The sequence below is a fragment of the Bos taurus genome, chromosome Y (assembly GCF_002263795.3).
Source record: "Bos taurus isolate L1 Dominette 01449 registration number 42190680 breed Hereford chromosome Y, ARS-UCD2.0, whole genome shotgun sequence".
In the NCBI taxonomy this organism is placed as follows: domain Eukaryota; kingdom Metazoa; phylum Chordata; class Mammalia; order Artiodactyla; family Bovidae; genus Bos; species Bos taurus.
In genome coordinates, this window is record NC_082638.1 from 17,342,634 (window position 1) to 17,362,527 (window position 19,894).

The 19,894-nt window shown below is 50.5% G+C and overlaps 1 protein-coding gene across 2 annotated transcripts; it reads left to right on the forward strand.

Moving 5' to 3' along the window:
• The first annotated feature begins 1,012 nt into the window (after positions 1-1,012).
• LOC132344481 (testis-specific Y-encoded protein 3-like) lies at positions 1,013-4,662 on the forward strand. Of its 2 annotated transcripts, XM_059884090.1 has the most exons (6): positions 1,014-1,766; positions 2,360-2,437; positions 2,580-2,691; positions 2,833-2,978; positions 3,098-3,184; positions 4,443-4,662. In XM_059884090.1, the coding sequence occupies exons 1-6, from the start codon at positions 1,239-1,241 to the stop codon at positions 4,464-4,466; spliced, it is 975 nt and encodes a 324-aa protein (XP_059740073.1). In that variant the 5' UTR covers positions 1,014-1,238; the 3' UTR covers positions 4,467-4,662. The 2 variants fall into 2 exon arrangements, with proteins under 2 accessions (XP_059740074.1, XP_059740073.1); XM_059884091.1 differs by lacking the exon at positions 2,360-2,437 and having other exon boundaries at positions 1,013-1,787.
• The last annotated feature ends 15,232 nt before the right edge of the window (positions 4,663-19,894 follow it).

The window sequence follows — 19,894 nt, forward strand, 5'->3', positions numbered from 1 at the left end:
ATTTGTGGCTCTGTGTGTTGCACGCATGTGTGTACTTGTGTCACGTGTTTGTGTGTGTTTGTGGGGGGGGGTGTGGTGGGTCTGTGCGTGTGTCAGGACTAAGGGAGGTAGGTGCTCAGTGTGAAACAGCAGACATCCTAGGAGAAAGAGCGTGAGCAGTGGAAACTGTCCAGGCACTTAACCTGAGTGTGCCCACCTGAGCTAGGCGGCCCGGACGTAGGAGTAACTAATGGTCAGGAGGAGCACTTTGGTCCACTTGAAACACTTGCAGGAACAGCTCTGTGCCTCTGGCAAGTGCATCTGCAGGCGCACATCCTTAGCTACGTGGGCGCCTGCTCTAAGCCACGGGCCGGGGGAAAGGCCGAGGGCAGACAGACCGTAGGCCAGGGGCTCCAGGCTGGTTGGGCTTGGGGCTGCATCGTGGGGCTTGGACAGCTAGCCGAGGAAAGTGCTCTGCCTCTTCCTCAGAGGAGGGCTGGCATTCCTGACAACTGCTCAAGCCTAAGGCACAAGTTTAGCCGTGACTCTGCAGCAGGTGCACATGGGTGAGGTCGGCGTAAGCCCGCCCCCACCCGGGCCCCCGCCCCGCTTCCCCATCCCCCTCCACCGCGCACTCCTCCCCCAAACCCCCCTACCCTGCCCGCCTCCCTCCTACTCCCCCCACGCCCACCCCGTGGCTTGCGGTTTGGATCGGAGGAGAGCAACTCTGTCCCTGAGGTACCCAGGAACCCTGTCTTCCTGAGTGGGTCCCTGAGCACACGGGCCCGCTGCCCCAGGGGCAACTTCAAGCTTGAGGACTGTTGCAGCTTCAGGTGGCCCTGGCTCTCCCAGTCGCTGCTCGGGCGCGGCTGCACTGCTAGGCAGGCAAAAGGCTTGCCAGGACACGCCCACTTTGCGCTGGGCCGACATTGGCCGCCTGTCACAGGCTGGCAGAGGGCCCAGGATTCCAAGGGGCGTGTCCCAGGAGCGAACCGCTTTAGACTCCATTTGATTGGTTCTGGGATGAGGTCAGGAGGTCAGGGTGGAGAGTTCAGCCCCTTCCCGTCGCCATAGTAGGCGGGCCTGGTGGCAGAGGGTTCTGCGCATGCGTCTCTCCCTTTCGCCGTTCCCTGGCTCTTGCCCAGTAACCCGTCGGGAGTAGGACCACGTAGACTGCGGCCGGCGGGCGGCCCGTGAGGGCCGTCTGCCGTGCTCTAGCGTCCAGCTTGTTTGCAGTTCCGGGCTTCGGCGAGAATACCATGGAGAGTGAGACGGGGCCAGAGGAAGGCGGCAGCACTCCGGGATCCTGGATCTTAGTTGTGAGCCCGGGTCTTCATGAGGGAGGGGCCCTGGGGCCTACCAGCTCCGTGTGGGCGGCAGAGGCGATGCAGGCCGCAGGTGGTGCGCCAGGCGAGGAGGCCGCCCTCTTCTGGGTGGAGGCAGTGGAGGAAGGTGCGGCTGTGGAGGAGGGAGAGGTGGCGGGACCCGGGCAGGAGTTCCAGCTGCTGGTGTTGGACGTCATGGAGGAGGTGGAGGTGGTGGCATACGAGGAGCAGGAGCAGGTGTCCTCGGAGGAGCATGTCCACGACCATCCAAGGCCCGGAGCCCTGAGTGACCGGCCTGCACTGGAGGCGCTGGCGGCCCTGCAGCTGGAGCTGGAGCCCGTGAATCAGAAAGCCCAAAGGGCGCATGCTCGCCTGAAACATAAGACCAGTCAGCGGCGGAAGGTGCATCTAGAACACAGAAGCGCCATCATCCAGGGCATCCGTGGCTTCTGGGTCGAAGTTGTATCCCTTGGTGTGGTGCTTGTGAGTTTTGTGTTTGTTTGTTTGTTTAAGCCGGGCTATGGCAGGAACAGTTTACAGATCTGGCAGTTCTGGTACCGTATTTACTTTTCTGGATGGTGGGTATTGGTTACCGTCCTGCATATCTGTTCCTGATCGTAGGTGTGATGTCCTTGCTGTTCTGGCTAGCCCAAATTGATAGTTGGGCTATACTTTGAGAGGTCCCTATCAGAATTGTCATTAGCACCAGGGTCTCTTCGGAGAGAAGGCTTGTCTGGAATGGGGGAGGGGTGGGGAAGTGTAAGTGGTCGTACGGGTTCTAGCTAGGAGTGCTTGTTTTCCCGAAGTAAGCTAACTTTCAAGGGGCTGAGATGAAGCTTATCCGGTTAGGAAGAGCACCTCCTCGTGGTAGGGCATTCATGGGCACAGCCTTGGACCTTGTGCGGCATTCATATAGCCCCGCGTGAACCGAAATGTGACGAGTTAACCAGTAGCAAGTTGAAGTCAAACAGGGAGGGCCATTCTACTCTTCAGGCTAGCTTTGTTCTTCCAGCACTTTTACCTCTAGCATCTAGAGGCTCCTTGACCTAAAGCAGTTTATGAACCACCCCCAAATGTCAGTTTTGATGAGCAAGCAAGATGCAGACATGCTTCACTTCATGACCAACTTGGAGGTCAGGCAGGGGACACTGATGATTGTGGAGGGGAGGTGACTGGGGAGGGGAGAGGGCATGGTCTATCCCTAACACAGGAAAGGACAGCTCTTCTGTAAAGAGGTTTCACACCCACCCCACCCCGCACACTTTGTCCTGGCAGGTGGAGGAATTCAGGCATCCCACTCGTCACTGCAAGATCACATTGTCCTTTCGGAGGAATAGGTATTTCCAGAATGAAGTGATTGTCAAGGAGTACCTGATGAAGGTCACTGGTGAGAAGCTGCTCCCTGGATCTTGGGTGGGGGCGGGGGTGGGTAGGGGTGGCGGGCGGTGGCCCGGTGGTTGGGGGCAGAAAAGTCTAGGTTGAATCGAAAAGTGATTTAGGTCTTTCTCCCAAACTGCTTTTCCTGCAGGATACCACGCATCTCGTTCCACTCCAGTTCAGTGGCACCAGGGCTTTGAATGGAAGGCATACAGGCGCAGGCACCACGACAGCAGCGTTAACTTCTTCAACTGGTTCTTTGACCACAATTTCACAGGATCTGACTGGATTGCTGAGGTGGGGTCCCACGTGGCCACTGGGCCAGAACTGGTGACTTATGTCGGAGTTGTTGGCCGTGCACGGGAGGGCTCATGGTCTGGCCAGGCCTGTGCTGACCTTGCTCATTTCCCTGGCAGATCATCATAAGGGATCTGTGGCCCAATCCTTTGCAGTACTATGTGAGGAGGAAGGCTGCACCACAAAAGGTACCAGGAGGACGAGAGGTGAGGCGCCCAGGGGCCGAGCACTGGCATAAGTGTTGTCAAAAACTTGGGTCATTTATTCCACTTGTGAAGACAGTGAGACTCCGTGGAGTACAGAGTGACACCAGGGCATGAGGGAATCAGCAAGGGACAGCAAGGGTAGAGAACTGGGGTGAAGAACAGGTTCTAAGTAGAGAAGCTTGAGGTGGATGAAGTGGCCTGGACAGGCCAAAGCCACTGCAGTTTATATCTGAGGCAGCTGCACATGGCTGAACCGTCATTCCATGGCCAACAAGTCCAGCCTCAGGCTGCTCTTAAATTGGGACCCACCTGCTCTTCCTCATGAAGTCCCATTTCCAAAAAGGCCTGTGAGTCTCCTTTGTGCAAGGCGGTTCCCCCAGTGACCCATCATTTGATTCGATTCTGATCACCACACTCGTTTTGGTTTTTAATTTGCGTTTGCATCTTTTTCCTGCCACCCTCATTCTGAGCATACTGACCACTCTGCAGGATTATGGAGAATCCTCTTTTATTTATTTTAACTGGAGGATTATGACTTTACAATACCGTGACAGGTTTTGCTGTACATGGGCCAACATGAATCACCGATAGGGATACACGTGTCCCCCCAAATGCCGAACCCGCCACCCACCGACCTCCCCTGCCTGGCTGTCTGGGTTGCCCCCAACATGACTTTGGTTGCCTTGCTGCACGCGTCAAACTCGCACTGATCATCTGTTGTGCATAAGCTAATGTAAACGTTTTGGGGCTACTCTCTCACATTGACCCACCGTCACCACCTCCCACTGAGGCCAAAGTCTGTTCTTTATATGTCTGTTACTTCTTTGCTGCCCTGCATGTTGGATGTTCAGCACCACGTACAAGGTCCTCAACTCCATATATTTGTGTGAACGGACAGTGTTTGTCTTTCTCTTTCTGACTTACTTCACGCGGTATAGTAGGCTCCACGTTCATTCCATCTCATTAGAACTGACATGGACACTTTCCATGTTAGTGCTGTGTAAGACACCGCTGTGTATGTGTACTCCAACTTCCTTATCCCTTCATCTGCTGATGGACACGTAGGCTGCTTCCACGTCCTAGCTATTGTAAATAGTTCTACGCTGAAGACTGGGATACCTGTTTTTTACTCTGTGCTTCTAGGGCATGTAAACGTTCACAGACACACCCCCCTGGGAACTGACTTGAAAGAATCAAGCTGTCTTTAGAGTTTCCGGGGAGGGTAAGTGTACATATCTCTGTCTCTCTGTTTTGAAAGGAACCCGATCCCCCCAGCTTTTGAGACACTTAACGATGGCGTGCCCCCCTTCACCTAAAACAGAAAACCGAAGAAGCTGCTTCACGTGAAGACCAATGGCCAGCATAGTTCTCTTGGACGGGAAAGTAGTGAAGAGTGGTCTGGTGCTGAAGTGGATCGACAGTGAGACACCAGTAACCCTGAATTCACTGCAAAGGAAAAATAAAAAGCATCAGCTGCATGCGTGCGTGTATTGTTTGGGCAGGTCCTCAGGACAAACACTTCAGCTGCATGTATGAGTGTCAGTTCACCGCGTGGGAATTACCAGTCTGTGGAGATTCATAGAGGGGGCTAAGTCGTATGTTGGGGTTGTGTCAGGGGGTGACGTTCTTCCTGTGGGGTGGGGGTTGGGGAGGACGGAGAAGGAAGATGAGGGGCCTATTGACTGTGGGTCTGGCAATTTTACAAGGGAAATGTGGCTGTTCGTGGAAAGGGTCTGGTGAACAAGGGCCAGAGATTGAAACAGTGGAATGCAATTCTGTTGGAAGGTGGTGGCCCAGGTATCTTCTCTGTTGCCTATCATCAGACACTTTAATAAGGGTACAGAACAAAGGAAAAGCCTTATCATTGAACTCGCTATGAACCTCGAAGGCCACATGTGTATGAGTGTGTATATGAGTGCACGGTCAGCTTTGCTGAGAGTCTGCTTCCCAGAGCTAGGGTTCCAGGTAACATCTTAGGGCATTGTGTATAAGGTATATGGAGGGGGGCTGTGGCCTAGGGAGAAAGTGAGGGGTGGGAAGGCAGTGAGGATACTAGTTTCTGGCAAAGGTGACCAGGGGAAAAGAGAAATTGCAAGGAATCAGATAAAGGAAAACAGATCCCGTCGTAGATGTTAGAGCTCATGTGAACTCTGTTATTTTTTCCAAGAACTCAGCTTCGGTATAGCGTGTCCAGGGGCAGAAGTGAGGGGAAAGAGGCTGTTAGGGTGAGCCTATGCAGCCATGTGGTCTGTGTCCCATGCTGCTGCTGCTGCTGCTGCAGCTCAGGGGTCAATATCCCTTTTTCCAGGAAGGCTTAAGGTCTTTGCCCAAGGCCCTCTGTCAGGCCAAGCTGTAGAAAAAGCATTTTTTCTCACCAGCCCTCTGGTGACAGTTTCTCTTCCTTGTGGAATGGCTCAGCACAGAATGTTTTCAACCACAAAGGAGCTGTCCTTCATCTAGGGCTTTGCCACTACTGTGTGGGCCAAGGGCCAGTGGGAACAGCTGGAGCATATGGAGCTCACTGAGGGACTGGTCGGCACTTAGGGCGGTCCTTCTGAAGTAGATGACTGCTTTCTGGAATCGCGTCCACCTCTGGATTGAGCAAAAGACAGACTGGCACAAATGGAGTAGGCAGAGTTCAACGTCTGTCCCCCCACTGTTGTCCTCTCATCCCAGATAGAAGGGCTCCACCGTGGGCATGCCTGAGGGTGATGTCCCACATGAAGTTCTGTCTCGCATGAAGTTCTCACTCTACAACTTTTCTCCCTGAAGCAGCATCTCTTTTGAGGGCAAAGGGTAAAGTTCACAGGTTTTATGGATGTCCTCTTCACGGTGCCCTGCATGAGATCTCCTGCCCAGGGCCAGCTTTTGCATTTGACCATGTACACCCCAGCTTTGCCCCTTCTCCAGAGACGCATCTACAGCGCTAGAAGGCAAGGCTTGGCCGTCTCTGGGTGCTTTCTGAACAAGCAGCCCAGGAGACACTGGAAACATGTCTTCTTACTTTCTGAATCTGTCAACGTCCAAGAATCCGTGGGGCTCCGGCAGGCTGGTACCTGTCTTTCCCAGTCCTAGTTCAAAACAAAACAAAGCAGAAACTATGGTGTGATAACTCGACAGCGGGTGTGAGATGGCATACTGGGGCATGGTTTTCGGGACCTTAGACTGGGCTCATTCTAGGGACTGCATGGCATTTACCCACATTCAGAAGTTTCCGTAAGGCATTGCAAAGAAGTTAAAGACAAGAAAAGTTTAGGACAGGGTCCCCCAGTGCCTAATATTTCCTGCCAGTGCTTCAGGACCAGGGTTGGCATTAGCTCTAACCTGTCCTCGAGTGGAGTGCAGAGATAGTCTTCGTTGACTGGATGGTCATCCTCTGGAGACTTGCCGTGACTTGTGTCCCAGGCTCTCTAGGGCTTTCACTTGGGCCCTAAAGGCTAGGTGCTCTTAGAGTTGACTGCACACTTGGATGTGTCATGTAAGGTTTTCTTCCGCCGAATATCGATGCGTGTGAGACTCGCCGGTTTAGTGATGAATTCACGCGCATTCTGGCTCAACCAGCCTGAGCTGCATTTGCTTCCTGTGCCCTGGATGTGTTCATGTTTTCCTCTGTTTACAATGAAGACTGGGTGTCTCCATTGTGTTTGCCCATGAATGTGAGTTGATGTTTCTTCCTGTGGGTCTGCCTATGCCTCCTGTCCTCTTTCATGTTGTACCCATGCTTGTGCCATTATGCACAGCTCTGCTGCCATATCTATCTGAGTTCTTGCACGTCCCTATTCAACCTACATGCGTGGTGTTGCTCGTATTTACTCCTTCTTTGGTTAAGTTTGCGTATCTTTGTTAGACTGCATGTGAATTGGACCTATTCTTTCCTTCCTGGATCAAATGCTTCCAACATCTTGAACTGTGACTTTTTGAAAGACTTCCATGATATTTGTGCACATCAAGAAATGCTTTATCACAGGAATAGTTAACAGTGACCCACATGTGGAAACAAGAATACCCACACACTTACAGTAATGCCTGACGTGCAGGAATATCACTCATTGCAGGGAGAATATTGATTAGGATCACAGAGGGCAAAGATGTTGCAGGAATGCATATGTCAGGAAATGTTTTTTTTTTTCTCTGTCAGGAACGGTTTGGGGTTGACTTGTTAAGTGTTCTATAAACAGCACCGCACGGTTGAAATACACTAACGTTTACCCCTACCCATGTGTCCTTGTGTTGATCATTCAACTGGCATTGCCCATGCAGAATTTCTTCATGATTGTCAGTAAATCATCACCCAGGTGATAGGAATTGGGGCTTGCCTTTCTGTACAGAGAAAGTTGTGAAAGAGTTCTTGTCCTCAGTGACCTTCTATAGCCTAGGGAAAAGGCGGTGCGAGATCAATTTCAAGTTCAAAGTCCCTTGCTATTTCTGTGTCGTTTCTGGAAGGAAAGCCCAGGGAATGGAATCACACCAACCCGACTGGCACGGTGAACCAGTCCAAGGCAACAGGAGTAGAGAACACAGGCACAGGTCACTCCGCTGTCCACAGTGAGGACTTCCAACCCTGCCAACCTCTTTGGATATCAGTCCCACTCATGAGCCATTCCCATTCACCTTCCACGATATACCATAGAAGTAGAAGAGGACACTGACTTGATCAATTAGCGAGTGAAAACATCAACCGGGGCAAAAAAAAAAAAAAAAGAGCGGTGCTTACCACAGTGCATTCACCTGGATCAGTAAACCAAAGTTCCGCATGTGTGCAAGTTGCTTTTCAGAATTGTTGGTGTGTGAGTGTGTGAGTGTGTGTATGAGTGTGTGTGTGCGTGCACGCGCGTGCAAACACATGTGCGCTGGGCAAAATGTGTGTGTGAACTCTCTGAACTGGCCTGGCTGGGGGATGGAAGAATGCACACTGAAAACATGAAAGAGCTTGTGTAAAGTACGACGATCTTGGGGCGGCAGAAACACTGGAGAAAAGCCCTGGAGGAAAGCCCAGGGATCTCACCCACGGAGCAAGCTGTACATGTAAACAGGCATGTAAGTGTAAACACGGATCCCTGAGGAGAAAGGAGAGGCAGGCCAAAAGCACCTGAGGCAAGTCAGGGAGGATGCTAAGGAGCAGAGCCAGAGTGGGCCAGACTCCCCGGCACAGAAGAGGGGCTACGCACAGCCCTTAGGACACCCGGCCACAAAGGGTTTTCTGTCCTCAGGTGAAGGAGCATTCTTTCCCCGACATGACCAGCCATATGAACACAGCTTGCCCTTTTCTCTAAGGTTTGGGAACTGTAGCAGCACTTAGCGCTGCTACGTGCAGCCTTTGCCAGTTTGAAACATCACTCCTTAAAAGGGTGTCCTAGGTTGATCCTCTCACCTGTCCCAGTCCCACAGGCCTGGGCTGATGGGGTAGGCTGGCGTGTGTTCTCACCTGGGGGCTGGATGAGAACAGAGCTACTTTGAAAGCGCCTCTGTACAATAAATGGGCAGACTTCAATTCCTCTGGCACTGGTGAGTCATGGCTCTTAGCGGGACACTGTTCTTAGCATCTCCGGATTGAGAGATGTTTCGTCTCTAAATCTCTCTCTACACAGAGAAGTCCAGGTTTGTGTCACATTTGGACACGTGGGCAACAGTCTTTTATGTGAAGCGCGGAACTCGTTATTTCCCGAAAGAATACATGCATTAAGTTTTCTGCCAAGAAATGTGGCATTCTCTCTGTTTCACCTGTGAAAATCTCACCACAAACTTCCCAAAAGGGAAATGGAATTCTCTATATGTTATATGAATCATGGGTGCACGTGTTATTTGCCGGCATGAAATTTGGAATTCTGTGTATTTCCCGTATGAAAACTTGGGTGCTGACTTTTGCACATGAAATCTGGAATGTCGTGTATTAAACTTAGGAACATCAGGCCACTGATTTTAGCACACAAAATACGGAATTTTGATGACTTTACGTATGTAATCCGGGGCACTGATTTTTCCTCTGTTGAGTACAGATTTCCTTACATGTCTTTATCTTTCCTCTGTAAGAAAATCGTGGCAGAGACTTAGTCCATGAGCTAATGAACTGTTTATATTTCATGTAGGAGAATCTGGGTCGTAATTTTCCTACATGAAACATGCAGTTCTCTGTATTTAATGAATGAACATCCGGGCACCGATTTTCCTGCCTTGAATATGGGTTTCTCTACGTCGGCATTTGAAACTCCAGGCACGGAGCTTTTCCCCGTGAAATATGAAATTCTGGTATTTCACGTTGAATTGGGCATAAACAAGGTAACACGAAATACGGAATTTTTCATCTTTCTCATTTGAAAATCTGTGTGCTGACTTGCGTTATGAGTTACAGAACACTGTATATGTAACAACTGAAAGAATTGGCCTCGATTTTCCTACACAAAATATGGAATTTTCTATTTCATACATAAAGTGATTTTCACGCTTGAGGTATGAAGTCACTGTCAATGAAAACACAAAGTCAATCCTTGTTCAAGGTGATGAACAGGTAAGTCAAAAACCTTGAGCATGTGACCACACCTGAAAGGGGAACCCTGAATGTTCTGAAACTCTGAGACTGGATAAAACCTGGTCTTTTATGCAAAATGGGGGGACAGAAGTACTAACTAAGAGCCCTAACCCCAAGACCTGGATGTTTCCTCTTTAGCCACACTCACTCTTGAGCAGGGTTGCTTTAAAAAGCCACATGTAAGAACAATCAGTCTGGGGACAGCGGACAGCCGTGGTCAGCCGGCCTGGTGTGAATTCACAAGCAAGCTCTAAGGCAGGTCAAGTGTGGATTCTAGATCCTGGCTGCTACCATTCAAAATGCCAATTAGACATTCACGGATTATGTGACCCCGGACAACCTGTTTGACCTGGCCAGATCTCAGTGTGCTCATCTGTAACATGGGAGTGAGGACGTCCCTGAAACCCCACTGGTTGAGACCTAGCCTTCCAATGTGGGGGGTACGGTTTTGATTCCCTACTCAGGGAGATAAGATTCCCCAAGCCTTGTAGTCAACGACACCAAAACGTTTTGAAAGAAGGAAAGTACAGCAATATTACAACAAATTCAATAAAGACCTTACAAATTGTCCACACTAAACAAAAGTGTTACTGATATGAAGCCCAATGAGACATTAGGCTTTCTCTCAAAAGACATTAGGTGTTCACTCAAAAACCCGCTTTCATTCTACAGCTGTCTAGCAACTCCTGTTCTAGGCCCCAGCAGGGAGCAGAAGGGACTCCCCAGAGAGCTGCAATTCTGGTGGTGATTTTCACTCCCCGGGTTCTCCAGACATGAACCTGCACATCACTCCAGAGCACCCTCATCCGACAGCAAGCTTTACTTGCCCGGATTAGACAGTGAGCATGAAAGCACTCGGCAAATTAAGAGAGAAGTAGAGAGGAGGGCTGGGGTGGTGGACGGGACGCTTTGGGAATCTGGGATTACCAGGTGCAAACTCTTATACGTAAAATAAACAACAAGGTCCTCCTGTGTAGCACAGGGAACGACAATCAATATCCTGTGGTAAGCCATAATGGAAAGGAATATGAAAAAGTATGCGTGTATATAACTGAATCATTGTCTTGTACCGTCGAAATTAATACACCCTTCTACATCACCTATACTTCAATAAAATAAATTTTAAAAGACAGAAGACAGAACCTAAATGGAGAGTGTGCCCACAAGTGAACACAGAGCAGGCAAGCCTGGCCACCACATCCCTAACAAGGACCAGGCCAAGAGAACAGGCGAGTTGGGGAGGGATTCCACCACTTCCTGGTCCCCTTTAATTCCTGGAAAGACCCAAAGCTGGGCTTCCCCAATCCAACCACGGGCACTCACTCTGCTAGCGTACTCGGCGGTGCCTGCAGCGACATCAGCTGAAGCGGTGGCGATGGGCGCGCTGACCGAAGATGCAAGGGTGCTCGTGGGTCCTGAGCTGGGGACCAGGGGCGACGAATCCGTGTTGGTCACCAGGGTGATGGTGGAGGTTGATGGCTTCTGTGTGATCTCGTTCTGCTGGACACCTGAAAAAGCAAATGTGCTTGGTCTCCCCACCGCCTGGGGAAGGCTGTCCCAGCTCCAAGCGGCGGTGGGAGCAGGGCCCAATCCACACTCTTCGAGTTTCTCTGCTTTCAAGGGAAAACGACTCTCACCTTAGCCAAATTTGAGCAAGGCTCCACGGAGCCCTTTCTCAGTAAGGCCTGCACCTGGGTCTTTAAGTTTCCAACAGCTCAAGGCTGCATGCCTTGGATGACCCCCACCCCTTTAAAGTCCCCACCTACGAAAACTCAAGGCTGCCAATAGAAGTGACTATGTGCTCCACTCAACACTTAAGGATAGGGCCCGTTGCCCAGTCTCTACGGGAGGGCAGAAAGCCCGCCTTTAAGAGGTAACAGGGTTAGCAAACCCAGATATTCCGCATGGACCAACACCCCCTGCGCACGTTCTGTCAAACTGTCATTTTCTGACTCTATAGACTTCCCATGATTCCCCTTGCCTATTCCCAAATTCTCCCTTTAAAACCCCAGTTCCTTGTGTACACATTGGTGTTGGTGTCAGTTCATGCTGGGCATTTGGCCATCCTGCAATAGTAAATAGAGGACTAAAATCTATCCAAAGCAATCGATAGGGTCAGTGTAGTCCCTATAAAGCTACGAGCAGTATTTGTCAGAGCACTAGGACCAGTCATTTCACAATTGGTATGGAAATCCAAAACACCTGGAAGAGCCAAAGCAATCTTGACAAAGAAGAATGGAACTGCAGGAATCAGCCTGCCTAACTTCAAGCTATACTACAAAGCCACAGTCATCAATGCAGTATGGTACTGGCACAAAGACAGAAACATAAGTCAATGGAACAAAAGAGAAAGCCCAGAGATACATATCCGCACCTACGGACACCTTATCTTTGACAAAGCAGACGAGAATGTACAATGCAGAAAAGACAATCTCTTCAGCAAGGGGCGCTGGGAAAACTGGGCAACCACACATAAAAGAATGAAACTACAACACTTGCTAACACCGCACACAAAATATAAACTCAAAATGGATCGAAGATCTAAACATGAGACCGCAAACGATTACACTGCTGGAGGAAAATATAGGCAAAACACTCTCTGGTGTAAAGCACAGTAGGATCCTCTCTGGCGAACCTCCCAGAATAATGGGAATAAAAGCAAAACTAAAACAAATGGGACCTACTTAAACTTAAAAGCTTATGCTCAACGAAGGAAACTACAAGCAAAGTGGTAAGACAGAATTCAGAATGGGGGCAAATAATAGCAAATGAAGCAACTCGTACAGAATTAATCTAAAAAATATACAAGCAACTCCTGCACTCAATTCCAGAAAAGTAGGCGACCCAGGCCAAAATAAAAAAATAATAATAATCATGGGCCAAAGAAGTAAACAGACATTTCTCCAAAAAAGAAATACAGATGGCTATCAAACACATGAAAAGATGCGCAACATCCCTTACTATCAGGGAACCGCAAATCGAAACCACAACGAGGTACCATCTCAGGCTGGTCAGAATGGCTGTTGTCCAAAATCTACAGACAATAAATGTTTGAGACGGGGCAGAGAAAAAAAGAAACCCTCTCACACTGTCTGTGTGAATTTCAAACTAGCACAGCCACTATGGGAACAACGTACAGATTGCTGAAAAACCTGATAATAGAACTGCCTTACAACCCAGCAATCCCTCTGCTGGGCATACACACCGAAGAAACCAGAATTAAAAGACTCTCGTGCCCCAGTGTTCGTCGCGGCTCTCTTTACAACAGATAGGACGTGGAAGCAGCCTAGATGTCCATGGGCAGACGAACTGGAGATGAAAGCTGGGGTAGATATAGACAGTAGAATATTACTCAGCTCTTAAAAAGAATGCATTTGAATCAGTTCTATTCTCAGCCCTATACCCTGGCGACTCAGAAACCAGTTTGTTTTCATGTGTGTGTGTCTGTGTGTCTGTGTTTGTGCGTGTGCTCTTCTAAGCCCTGTGCCCTTGAGACTGTGCAAGTGGTTTGTGTCTGTGTGTTTGTGTGTGTGGCATTCTCAGCTCTGTGCACTGGCTACTGTGCAACCAGTTGTGTGTGTGTGTATGTATGTGTGCTGTTCTCAGCCCAGTACCCTACCAACTGTGCAACCGGTTTTTGGGTGTGTGCGTGTATGTGTGTGTGTGTTTGCTCTTTTAAGTCCCGTGCCCTTGCGACTGTGCACCTGGTTTGTGTCTGTGTGTTTGTGTGTGTGCTGTTCTCCGCCTGGTGCCCTGGCTACCGTGCAACCAGTTTGTGTGTGTGTGTGTGTCTATGTGTGTGTGTGTGCTGTTCTCAGCCCTGTGTCCTGACAACTGTGCAACAGGTTTGTGTGTGAGTGTGTGTTGTTCTCAGCCCTCTGCCCTTGCGAATATGCAACAGGTTTGTGTGTGTGTGTGTGTGTGTGTGTGTGTGTTGGCATTCACAGCCCGGTGCCCTGGCGACTGTGCAACCAGTTTGTGTGGTTGTGTGTGTTTGTGTGCTGTTCTCAGCCCTATACCCTGGAGATTCTGAAACAGGGGTGTGTGTGTGTGTTTGTGTGTGTGTGTCGTTCTCAACCCTGTGTCTTGGCAACTGTGCAACAGGTTTGTGTGGTTGTGTGTGTGTGTGTGCTGTTCTCAGTTCTGTGCCCTGGCTACTGTGCAACCAGTTTTGTGTGTGTGTATGTATGTGTGCTGTTCTCAGCCCAGTACCCTTACAACTGTGCAACCGGTTTTTGGGTGTGTGTGTGTATGTGTGTGTGTGTGCTCTTCTAAATCCCGTGCCCTTGCGACTGTGCACCTGGTATATGTCTGTGTGTTTGTGTGTGTGCTGTTCTCTGTCTGGAGCCCTGGCTACTGTGCAACCAGTTTGTGTGTGTGTGTCTATGTGTGTGTGTGTGCTGTTCTCAGCCCTGTGCCCTGACAACTGTGGAACAGGTTTGTGTGTGAGTGTGTGTTGTTCTCAGCCCTCTGCCCTTGCGAATATGCAACAGGTTTGTGTGTGTGTGTGTGTGTTGCCATTCACAGCCCGGTGCCCTGGTGACTGTGCAACCAGTTTGTGTGTCTGTGTGTTTGTGTGCTGTTCTCAGCCCTGTACCCTGGAGATTCTGAAACAGGGGTGTGTGTGTGTGTGTGTGTGTGTGTGCCATTCTCAACCCTGTGTCCTGGCAACTGTGCAACGGGTTTGTGTGGTTGTGTGTGTGTGTGTGCTGTTCTCAGCCCTGTGCCCTGGTGACTGTGAAACCAGTGTGTATGTGTGTCTGTATGTGTGGGAGTGCTGAACTCAGTCCTGTGCCCAGGAGACTGTGCAACCAGTTTGTGTGTGTGTGTGTGTGTGTGTGTGTGTGTGTGTGTGTGTGCTGTTCTCAGCCCTGTCGCCAGGCGACTGTGCAACGAGTTTGTGTGGTTGTGTGTGTGTGTTCTGTTCTCAGCCCTGTGTCCTGGAGACTGTGCAACCAGTTTGTGTGTGTGTGTGTGCCATTCTCATCCATGTGCCCTGGCAAATATGCAATCAGTTTGTGTGTGTGTGTGTGTGTGTGTGCTATTCTCAGCCCTGTGCCATGCCAACTGTGCAATGATTTGTGTGTGTATGTGTGTAGGTGTGTGTGCCAATCTGAGCCTTGTGCCCTGGCGAGTGTGCAGCCAGTTTGTGTATGTGTCTGTTTGTCTGTGTGTGTGTGCTGTTCTCAGCCCTGTGCCTGGCGACTGTGCACAGGTTTGTGTGTCTGTGTGTATGTGTGTGAGAGCTGTTTTAAGCCCTTTGATCTGGCGACAGTGAAACCAGTGTGTGTGTGTGTGTGTGTGTGTGTGCCATCTGAACCCTGTGCCCTGGCGACTGTGCAACTGGTTTGTGTGTTTGTGTGTGAGTGTATGTGTGCTGTTCTCAGCCCTGTACCCTGGCAACTGTGCAACCTGTTTGTGTGTGTGTGTCCGTGTGTGTTAGATCTCTTCTGAGCCCTGTGACTTGGCGACTGTGCAACCAGTTTTATGTGTATGTGTATGTGTGTGTGTGAGTGCCATTCTCAGCCGTGTGACTGGCGACTGTGCAACCGGTGTGTGTGTGTGTGTGTGTGTGTGTGTGTGAATGCTGTTCTCAGGCCTGTGACCTGGCAACTGTGCAACAGGTCTGTGTGTGTGTGTGTGTAAATTCTCAAACCTTTGCCCTGGTGGCTGTACAACCGATTTGTGTGTGTGTGTGTTTGTGGTGTTCTCAGCTCTGTGCCCTGGCAACAGTGAAACTGGTTGTGCCTGTGTGTGTGTGTGTGTGTTGTGTGTGCATTTCTCAGCCGTGTGCTCTGGCAACTGTGCAACCGGTTTGTTCATGTGTGTGTGTGTGTGTGTGTGTGTGTGTGTGTGTGTGCCATTCTCAGCTCTGTGCTTTGGTGACTGTGCAACCGGTTTGTATGTGTGTGTGTTTGTGTGTGTGTGAGTCTATGTATGAGTGCCATGCTTAGCCTTGTGCACTGGCAAATGTTCAACCGGTTTTTGTAAGTGTGTGTGTGTGTGTGCTCTTCTAAGCCCTGTGCCCTTGCAACTGTGCACCTAGTTTGTGTCTTTGTGCTTGTGCATGCGCTGTTCTAGCTCTGTGCCCTGGCTACTGTGCAGCCAGTTTGTGTCTGTGTGTCTGTGTGTGTGTATGTGCTGTTCTCAGCCCTGTGCCCTGACAACTGTACAACCGGTTTGTGTGTGTGCTGTTCTCATCCCTGTGCCCTGGCCACAGTGCAACTAGTTTATGTGTGCGTGTGTGTGTGTGTGTGCTCTTCACAGGATTGTGCTCTGGCAACTGTGAACCCGGTTTATATGTGTGTGTGTGTGTGTGTGTGTGTGTGTTCTGTTCTCAGCACTGTACAGTGGCGACTGTGCAACTGGTTTGTATGTGTGTGTGTGTCTGTGTGTGTGTGTTAGAGCTGTTCTGAGCTTTGTGCCTTGGCGACAGTGCAACCGGTTTATGTGTATGTGTATGTGTGTGTTGGAGTATGTGTGTGTGCCGTTCTCAGGCCTGTGCCTGGTGAGTGTGCAACTGGTGTGTGTGTGAGTGTGTGTGTGCTGTTCTCAGCCCTGTGCCCTGTGACAGTGTAACCGGTTTGTGCGTGTGTGTGTGTGTGTTTGTGTGCCATTCTCAACACTGTGCCGTGGCGACTGTGCAAATGGTTTGTGTGTGTGTTTTTCTGTGTGAATGTGCCACGGGTTTGTGTGAGTGTGTGTGTGTGTATGTGTGTGTGTGTGTATGTGCCATTCTCATCCCCATGCCCTGGCGACTATACAACTAGTTTGTGTCTGTGTGTGTGTGTGTGTGCCGTTCTCAGCCCTGTGCCTGGTGACTGTGCAACCGGTGTGTGTGTGTGTGTGCTGTTCTCAGCCCTGTGCCCTGGTGGCAGTTCAACCGGTTTGTCTGTGTGTGTGTGTGTGTGTGTGTGTGCGTGTGTGTGCCATTCTCAGCCCTGTGCCCTGGCGACTGTGCAACCTGTTTGTTTGTGTGTGTGTGTGCGCGTGCGTATGTGTGTGTGCCATTCTCAGTTCTGTGTCCTGGTGACTGTGCAAACCGTTTGTGTGTGTGTGTGTGTGTGTGAGTGTGTGTGTGTGCCATTCTCAGGCCTGTGCTTGGTGACTGTGCAACCAGTATGTGTCTGTGTGTGTGTGCTGTTCTCAGCCCTGTGCCCTGGCGACAGTGCAAATGGTTTGTGTGTGTGTTTATGTGTGTGTGCTCTTCTCAGCCCTGTGCACTGGTGACTGTGCAACTGGTTTGTGTGTGTGTGTGTATGTTTGGGGGTGCTGATCTCATCCCTGTGCTCTGGCGACTGAGAAACCGGTTTGTGTGTGTGTGTGTGTGTGTGTGCTGTACATAGCCCTGTGCCCTGGCAATTGTGCAACCAGTTTGTGTGTGTGTGTGTGCTGTACACTGCGCTGTGCCTGGCAATTGTGCAGTCTGTGTGTGTGTGTGTGTGTGTGTGTGTGCTGTTCTCAGCCGTGTGCCCTGGCGACAGTGCAACCAGTTTGTGTGTGTGTTTATGTGCCTGTGCTCTTCTCAGGCCTGTGCGCTGGTGACTGTGCAACCGGTTTGTGTGTGTGTGTGTATGTGTGGGAGTGCTGATCTCATCCCAGTGCTCTGGCGTGTGTGTGTGTGTGTGTGTGTGTGTGCTGTACATAGCCCTGTGCCCTGGCAAATTCCAAGCAGTTTGTGTGTGTGTGTGTGTGTGTGTGTGTGTGCTTTTCTCAGGCTTGTGCCCTGGTGACTGTGAAACCGGTTTGTTTGTGTGTGTGTGTGTGTGTGTGTGTGTGTGTGTGTGTGTGTATGTTTATGTGTTTGTGTGAGTGCTGTTCTCAGCCCTGGGCACTGCCTACTTCCTAAGCCTGGATCTGCTTCCAACTTCTCATTCTTTGTGTTTTCAGACCTGATACTCTCTCCAAGTTTCTTTATCACTGCCAAGTGAAGTAACATTTGCTGCCTTCATTGCGTCTGTGAGATCTTCATTGCTTTTATCACAAACATGCTCTTAATACAAGTTTTTACAGGGGATGGGGAATGAGAGCCTAAAACTGGATTCTAAGTCAAAATGACAATACCTCGTATTTGGCAGAATTTAAATTACCAAATGTTTCACTTTCCTCATCTCAGGTTCTTCCTCAAAAGCAAAAACAGCGTCAGCAGGGGCCTTACTGTCCTTTTTCCTTTTCACAGGCAAGGGCTGGGAGTCAAGAGAGTATCACAGAGGGGGTCACGGAGAATGACATGGGAATGATGCCTCTGGCCACGTCTTGGCTTAGCCAAGTTGAGACCAGATGGCTTGGTCTCCCTAAGCCCTCCCTGGGCCAGTCTGGTAGGGCAGTGTGCCCAGGAAAGTCTCTCAGGTTTGGAATACCCTACTCTGTTTGTGGGTGGTGAAAATCTTAGGGACTACTAGAGCACAGAATAAAAGCCTCCTTTCAGGGGACAGCACCCACCAGAGTCTAGGAACTCAGGTCTGTGGGTACAGCCAGGTCATCTAGCATGAAGGGGCAAAGGTGCAATATTCAGGGAGAAATCCAGTAAGGCCTAGATTTACACCCTACCTCAACTCAACAGCTGTCCTCCAAGGGCTCACTCAGGCTCAGACCATCTCCCAGGAGGAAACCTCCCAATACTGCCTAACCTCTATAGGGGCAAGTAGGCAGATTCACTGATGGGTGTCACTGGCAGGATCTGGGGAGCAGCTGTGCACAGAGGCCTCTTCCACATGTGAGGCAGGAGATATGAAGGATGTGGGGACCCTGATCCCGTGCCATGACTGCAGAAGCAGAGCTCTGGGACTCTCCACCATGGCCTGGGCTCTGAGGCCCACTCTGCAGGAAGGGGATTGGCTGGCAGCCCCAGGCTGACTCTTTTCTCCCTCTGCCCTGAACTCCCCTGGATTCATGATCTTGACATCTCCTCTTTGCACATCTTCCTCCTCTCAGGGTCCTGGCCCCAGTCGGTCCAGACACAGACACTCAAGAGTCTACAGCTCTGGGACAGAGGGTACATATATTCTGCTCTGGAGACAGCAGTGATACTAATGGTTACAGTCAGGTGTGCTGGGATCAGCAGCACCCAAGGGCTACCCAGCACCCACAATGCATAACGTCGTCCTTGCCCTTTGGGTCCCTCTCCATTCTCCACTCGTTGTCTGGCCACGTGGCCTCCCTGGCCTCCTCCAGCTGCAGGTAGAGAACTCACTCTGTTGCCTGAGTGCTTTGTTTCCAGGAGCCCCTCACTCCCAGGGGTCCCGCACTTAGGAAAAGAAAAACATCCCTGGGCTCACCGCTGGACTATTGGTGGGGACAGCTTTTGGGTGAGGGTAGAGCAGGGTGGGGGTAGGGTGTGGGTAGGGTTGGATTGGGGTGGGGTGGGCGTGTGGGAGGGGTGGGGGTGTGGTGGGGGTGTTGGGGTGTGATGGACATGGGTTGGGAGTGGGGTGGGTTGGGGTAAGTTTGTGGGGTGATGGTGTTGTAAGGGTAGGGGTGTGGGGTGGGTGTGGGGTAGGGGAAGTTGGAAGAGGCCCTTGTGGCTGGGTGTCCTAGGGGCGCCTGGGGGCACAGGTAGACAGTTGCACACATAAAGCTACACAGATAGAAAGAACAGGGGGCCTCACTCAGAATGTTTTGGGCTCCAAGGGGTGGTAGGCAAGCAACAGGGGCACAACATTGGCAAAGAATGACCTAGATAGGTGCATACTGAGAAAGCGGTTCCACAAGTTAGCTGAGCCCAGAGGCCCTTGTTTTCTGGTCCCCTGAAGGAATGCAAAGGCAATGGATCAGGCCAATGTGACTGGTACTGTGAAGCTGTCCAAGGTGATGGGAGAATGTAGAATGCAGGCGCATGTCACTCAGCTCTCCAGGGCAAGCACTTCCAACCCTGACCGATGCTCTGCAGGTCAGCCCCCTTTATGAGCAAATGCCAAGATTTTGTAACCTTTGAGGATAAGTCACAAAGTTAGAAGTGCAACCTGACATGATCGATGAGCAAGTGAAAGAAAACAACCAGGACAAAGAAAGTTGGGTGCTTATCAGAATTCATGTGCCTGGAGAATAAGCATGTACTTCTGCATATGTGCAAGTTTCCTCTCAGGCATGTAAGTGTGTAAATGTGCATGTGTGTGCACATGTGAGTGCAGAAGAGCCTTCCAGTATGTTTGTGAGTATTAGCTGTCAGAACTGACCTAGACAGG

What these genes read in the sequence shown, in the direction of transcription:
- LOC132344481 (XM_059884090.1), top strand. Translation starts at nt 1,239, where the DNA reads ATGGAGAGTGAGACGGGGCCAGAGGAAGGCGGCAGCACTCCGGGATCC. An exon ending in GTGGCTTCTGGGTCGAAGTT is followed by an intron (nt 1,767 to 2,359) that starts GTATCCCTTGGT and finishes GACCTAAAGCAG; the next exon opens with TTTATGAACCACCCCCAAAT. An exon ending in AGGTACCAGGAGGACGAGAG is followed by an intron (nt 3,185 to 4,442) that starts GTGAGGCGCCCA and finishes CTGTTTTGAAAG; the next exon opens with GAACCCGATCCCCCCAGCTT.